The following is a 6462-nucleotide window of genomic DNA, read 5'->3' as shown; positions in this document are numbered from 1 at the left end:
TCATACAAAACTGCAAAAAAATTCCTATAGATGTTATGAATAAATAAAAAATGACAGTTAGGGTTCAGGTTTGTTTTTGTAACAGTTTGAGTTGTTGATTCAGCTTTATAGTTATTTTGGAGGCTGTAGTGTAGTTAATGTATGTCATTAGGGAATAATAGAGTTTACCAGAACACACAAACACACACATAAGAATACAAGTTACAATAAATAAATGGCCATAACCTTCATGATGACAGGTTTTACAACACCCTTATGACAACTCTGTTTATATATTAAACAAACAACAAAGAATATGTCCCATAGAACTTAGCATCATGTTTCAGAGTAAAACTACAGATAGATGAGCTGAAATAGTTAATTAGCCACTTTAATTAGCCATAAACCAGATATGTAATGTAAATCATATTAGGATAAATAGCTATCTTAATATTGTTACTCTCTGTAATAACGTTGTTACGTTGTTGTTTGGGTTCAGGGTTGTTTCTTTAACATTTTTAGAGTTGTTGATTCAGCTTTATCTTTTATTTTAGAGGATAATGTAGTTCATTTATGTAATTGGGGAAAACTAAATATTAGAAATGCCCTTCCGTAACACAAACACACCCACATACAAATCAAAGAGTTAACACAATAAAACTCTCCATAACCTTCATGATGAGGACACTTATGACATATTTCAGTTTATATATTAAACAAAAAATATGTAGAACTTTACATCATGTTAGAGAGTAAAACTGCCGATAAATGAGCTGACAACAGTTAATTAGCCGCTTTAATTAACGTTAGCCATAAACCAGATATGTAATGTGAATCATATTGAGCTAATTAGCTAGCTTAAAACGAATGATATCTGCCACAACGTTGTTACGTAGCAACAACGGTTGTCCAAAGTGTGACGTTTTTCCTTCGAATCCCCCGGAACATACGTTCTTAACGGTCGTGGGGCGCGTGCTCATTGACGGTACGTTAACGCCCACTTTTCGGTGGTATTTGCTCATTTTGCGGAGAGGCAGCTCTCATTCATAGGGCTAACGTTGGTAGACAGGCGGGTGGAAAAAGGCGCAGGAGCGACCAAAACACCACCGACGTACAAATGATGGTCTCTCACTGAAAAACCACCGGGTTGAACTGTCATTGTCAACCGTTTTTTTTTCGACACGGGACCAAAAAACAAACCGCAACGCAAAAAGCCCCGAAACCCATCCTCTCGGGAATGGATTTTTAAATGCCTGTAATTTGACTTGCGCTCCGCGGAAATACACCGACTTCCTACTAGTCGCCTTTTTCGCTCCTCATCGCTTTTTCTTTTTACCGCAGACCGGCCACCTCCACTCGGCTCATTAGACGCAGGGCCGTCCGCGGACCCGGCTTGAGGCTCTCTTTTGGCGCATCTTGGATACGTTTGAACTGCCCCAAAAAACGTCGTTTGTGTTAAAGATCACACGGAAACGTGCCCGCGTGTGTTTGCTTTCTGTGTGTTTTTTCTTGCTACCGGTATAATAATGCCGACACATTTGCGGTTCCGGAGAAGGTCATTCCTTGGGCTTTTATTCCTTTTTTCGCTGTCCACCTCCGCGTTGTATTTCATCTACTCCGCCCCAGGAATCGGTAAGTGAGAACCAAGTGATATTACGGTAAAATAACATGTTGTTCATACGGGTTTGTGAGGTCATGTGTGACAGTGAAGGAGGGTGGTGGTGTTCATGCGCCCCTTGCTGAGGAGCCTTGATCTCGCTCCCAATCGATGGTGATGAGACTCCTGCTGGATGCTTGGAGCTCCATCCCATAATATCCATGTACCTGACCGTGGTAATGACAGTGCTACTGATGAGCTGCTATAATCATGCTGGGGTTATAGCAGGCCCAGCAGCTATGATTATAAAGCGTTTATGGCAAAATAGTCATTTGGCTTTTGGGGGGGGGTTCACTGTTAGCATCAATGTGTGTTTCACTACTGTGTAACATACTGTTTTTGTTTTTTGGGGGCAAAGGTCACGTTATGAGTCATGGATTCATAGGGCCTGAATTACATTTATTTTACAAGACAACCTGAGTTTGGAGATGACAAAACAATCCATTTGTGACATCATTAGGTCACATGCAGGTGTGTAATATGGCGTGTTTGTTTAATTAATTAATGCCTTTGTGTCTTTTTACATTGAATGTGTGCCAACACCTGTGTCACCACCTCAGGTCCATTCAGGTCCACTATCAGCCCAGATATGTACATATCGAGGGCCAAAGCACAAAACCTCCTATCTGCAGAATTTTCTGATTGCCGGATTTCATTTTGGATGATGCGAACAAGGAAGGCTGTTCATATTCAGTCTGTTTTAAAATACTCCCGCCCTTTATTGAAACTTAATTTAGAGCATCATGTTGTAGAACCTCTTCCAACTTGCACCAAATGATGGAAAGATTGCAAAGATCCTATCTGCAAAATGATCCAAGCATTTTTCAGATAGGAGGTTTTGCTCTTCGGCCATCGATATCTATATGTATATCTATATGTTGGCAGGGGTCTCAAACTCATCTTCACTCCGGGCCACATCAGCATCATGGTCGCCCGCAAAGGGCCGGTTGTAAATGTAACTACTCGTAACATATTGTTAAATAACTCTCTGCATTCACAGTTTAAAGTAGTCTTCAATGTGCTCACAATACATTTCCATGTTAAATGTACAGTAACCAGCCAAAGAGCTGCTTCTATGACTGTGTTTAAGTATCTCATAATTTTGACTTTCTATTTCATAATTTTGACTTTCAATCTCATCATTTTCACTGTCAATCTCATCATTTTGACTTTCTAGCTCAGAATTATGACTTTCTATCATAGTTATGACTTTCTATCTAATAACTTCGACTTTCTATCTCAGAATTTCGACTATGGGGATATTTTTATTATTATTAGTCTAACTTAAAAATAAAAAAAGATTATTTTATACAAAAATACGTAATTACAAAAACTTTGTAAAATTAAACAAAAACACAAACTGGTTAGTAAAAAAGGAAACGAAAATACTTTGTTCACATGGGATTAGAAACAGCGGTCTCCTGGGTAACAGCCCTTTTTGTTCTGTTTTTTGTATTTACAATTGATTTGTAAAACGTTTAAAGCCTCTAAACCTGGTTCAGAATCCAGTTTTCCCAGTTTGGGAACTGACGTGAGTCATCTATCTGAGCCCTAATTCAAGGTGAGGCCAGGGTTGTAGTTTACACAAGGAAGTCAATAGGCTGAACAACATTAACAGTCAGCCGGTAAGAGCCATGGCATCATCACCGACTGTACCAGTGGAATAACGCTCATGTCATTCAGACATGTCGTTCAGAAACTGAACAAGGACCAGCAGCACCAGCCATTAATTATAGATGGTAACCAGGAGCTTCTGCTGCCGCTACTAAAAGCTATAGTTTAGTCTTTTACACACGGGGCGTCCCGCCGCAGCTCGAGCAGCAGGAAACAGACGTGCGTTGTGGAAGATGGTGCTCAAAAAGGAATAGCGCCAATTTTATTGTTGTTTTTGGCATGAAGGTGGTGTGATTTACTCACTGGTAGTGATATTGATGCACGGGGCATAAGCTGAGGTTTCACATCCTTGTGGTCAAGAGATGCACCACAGTGTGCTGCGGCTATTTTCCAGACGGGAGACAATCGGCAGCGAATGCGGCCGGTTAACAAAGACGTTTTTAAAACCACAGCGCAGCATTAGCATTCGGTTTAACGACAGGATGCATCATCTTTAAGAGTCTCCTCTCAGCGGCGCGGACCGAATGCGCCGAAGAAAATAGTTCCACGATGCAGAGAAGGGATTCATCAGACGCACAGGATCCATTTGTCAGCTATACTTTTTAATTATTGTCAGAAAAACTGCAGCGATATTACTTCCGGAAAGTGACTTTAACCACCAAACTGTGTATGAAATATTGAGACAGGATCCCGTAGATTATTTAAGTCAGATGTTTGGCGTTTTGGACGTTGTCCATCTGGGGTTACGGCCGTTGGTTGTCTCTTTGCAACCGGTGAACAGGAAGTGACCATATTTGGACTGCAGAGGAGTGACGTAGAGACACCGTACACGTCTCTGGTAGAGACCTGTCAATCAAAGTAGCCCCGCCCTAAAGCATCCCCTGCTTTATGGTCTGTGTGACTCTAAATGGACCATAATGTACTAAATGAACATCATGCTGTATTGAAGAAGACTTGAAACTAGAGATTGAGACATAAACTCATGTTTACTGAGGTAATAAATCAAGAGAGAAGTAGAGTCATATTCTAGAAGTTCGTAGAACTTTGAACTCTTTTTTTGCTACATAGCACGATTTTAAAGGAAGGCGCTGCCTCCGATATATATTACCTCCCAGAAACGTTTCATAGTTTATGCACCAGTAAGATCATCTGGTTCCTCTCTATCAGCTGTTCCACAAAGCAGAACAAGAACATCAAACAAAAAATGCAACTCTCAATTTATTCAGAGTTGCATTTTATATATTTATTTTCCTTCTTAACTTAATTTGGGGTCCATTAGTTTCTTCGTCTCTTTATTTTTGTCTCGTCAATAATTTCGACAGCACTTTGAACTGCATTCGATTTGTTTGTAAAGGTGCTGTACAAATAAAACTTTATTGATTGATTTCACAACACTGTCGCTACATTTCACTATAAATAATATGTTCTTCATCATCATTCTAGCTTTCCCTATTGCCATAATTATCCTTCAGCACAACAACATCCTCCCATTTCAGCACTCCTAGCATCAACACTACACAGTACATGTCATCAAATGGGGGCGTGGCCTCAAAGTGTTAAATACATAGATGCATGATGGCAGCCACGCTCTGATGGTGTGAACAGATCTGCTGAAAAGGGATCATACAGGAAGGGGACTGTAGAATTAGCAGAACAATTCACAGTAGAAAGGAAGAAACAGACCGATGGAAAAGGGCAAGAGGAGGAGGGGGGGGGGATGAAAGAGAGCTGCTTTCCTTCTGCTGGTCTGCACATCGGGGAACCCATCCAGAACACCTGAGCAGGGCTTCCTAGGTGGCTTCAGTGCAGGATGCCCCAATTTCACAGCTTAGACAATTTCTCTCTCTCTCTTGATTTCTCTGTCATCATCTACTCGTATGCACTGACACCCCAGCCTATATATATAGCCTATACATACATACATACATACATACATACATACATACATATATATATATATATATATATATATATATATATATATATATATATATATATATATATACATATATATATATATCCGTATATATGTTGCCCCCGAGTGTGGATGCTGACTGATGCAGGCTGGGGATGCAGGGCACAGCTGGGCCTGATTGCAGCAGTTTATTTCATTAAAACATGAGAGAATCCCACCGGAGCGAGAGCTAAGGGGGAAGACACAGGTTCTATTTATAGGTTTGAACACAGATGCACACACCCACACACCTCCGGTGGGAGCAAGGAAGACAAGAAGCCAGGTGCTTCCCCAGACTCATCCTCACATCTGACTGTGTGTGTGAGATGGAGGCCTTGCGTACGTCTATGTGCGATACGTCTAGCTTTATTTCTAGGTGCAGCCTGCTGGTTAGTGTTGACAGTGGCCGTCAGGTTGCCTCACAGTGTGACGCAATACTGACACACAAGTTAGCATGGAGACCCACCCAGGTTGTAAAGCATCACCACGCACTTATGTAACACAGTGGTGAGGTGAGGATACACCTATTTAGCTAACAGTGACATAGACGCTTTTTATGTGCTGTTCAGGCTGTGAGGCAACCTCGCGTTACCTTTGTAGCTCCTCTCCAGGTAGACACCTACACACACCTGTCATCCTCCCAGTGACTTGAAAGTGCACGTCTCAGACGCAAATGATAGCCAAAGCGTTTGGAAGTAAACACACTTTCTGCTCTTACAGGCCCGAAAAATTAATTAGCATACCCGCAGGTGTCACGTCTTCAAGTTGATCTGCTTTAATCAGCAGGTATTACACAGAGACTCCATTAACAACAGTGACATAGAAACATATTATCTCTGAATATTGAGGCATATGTGTTTCCTTCATTTACTGAAGACGTGAAGCTTTGAACCAGTTCTTTCTGGCTGTTCGGCCTTTTGACAGCTTATGACTAGTCACATGGGTGTCCATGTTTTATGTGTTTTCACAACTTTATTGCGGCGGTCTATAAAACTCTGTGACACTAAAGGCAGGCGAGTCTTCTTGCTCAGCGACACAGATATTTTGATGTATTGTAGTTGACTTTCTTTCTTTTCTTGCAGACTCAGACGTACAGTGATGCAAAATATCAAAATACGATCATGAGTTACCCCATAAAGCCTGGTCCATTCAAATTTACTCGTTTTATAATTGACCCTCCGCTAAATCCCGCCCCTTGAACACAGACTGGCCAATCATAGCGTAGCATCAACCAGCGCTGACCTTGTGCCCTGTTATC

At 41.2% G+C, this 6462-nt stretch overlaps 1 protein-coding gene across 1 annotated transcript in view; it reads left to right on the top strand.

The window, feature by feature from the left end:
* Window positions 1-1039: 1039 nt before the first annotated feature.
* The window catches only part of b4galt5 (UDP-Gal:betaGlcNAc beta 1,4- galactosyltransferase, polypeptide 5), a 31216-nt gene continuing 25793 nt past the window's right edge, over window positions 1040-6462 (top strand). The window contains exon 1 of the mRNA XM_079273513.1: window positions 1040-1611. Coding sequence (XP_079129639.1) covers window positions 1506-1611 — 106 coding nt within the window. The 5' untranslated portion in view covers window positions 1040-1505. The remainder of the gene's footprint in view (window positions 1612-6462) is intronic.

Source organism: Melanostigma gelatinosum, assembly GCF_949748355.1.
Source record: "Melanostigma gelatinosum genome assembly, chromosome: 8".
Taxonomy (NCBI): domain Eukaryota; kingdom Metazoa; phylum Chordata; class Actinopteri; order Perciformes; family Zoarcidae; genus Melanostigma; species Melanostigma gelatinosum.
Note: the sequence above shows the minus strand (reverse complement) of the source record. Positions and strands in the feature narration are given on the sequence as shown.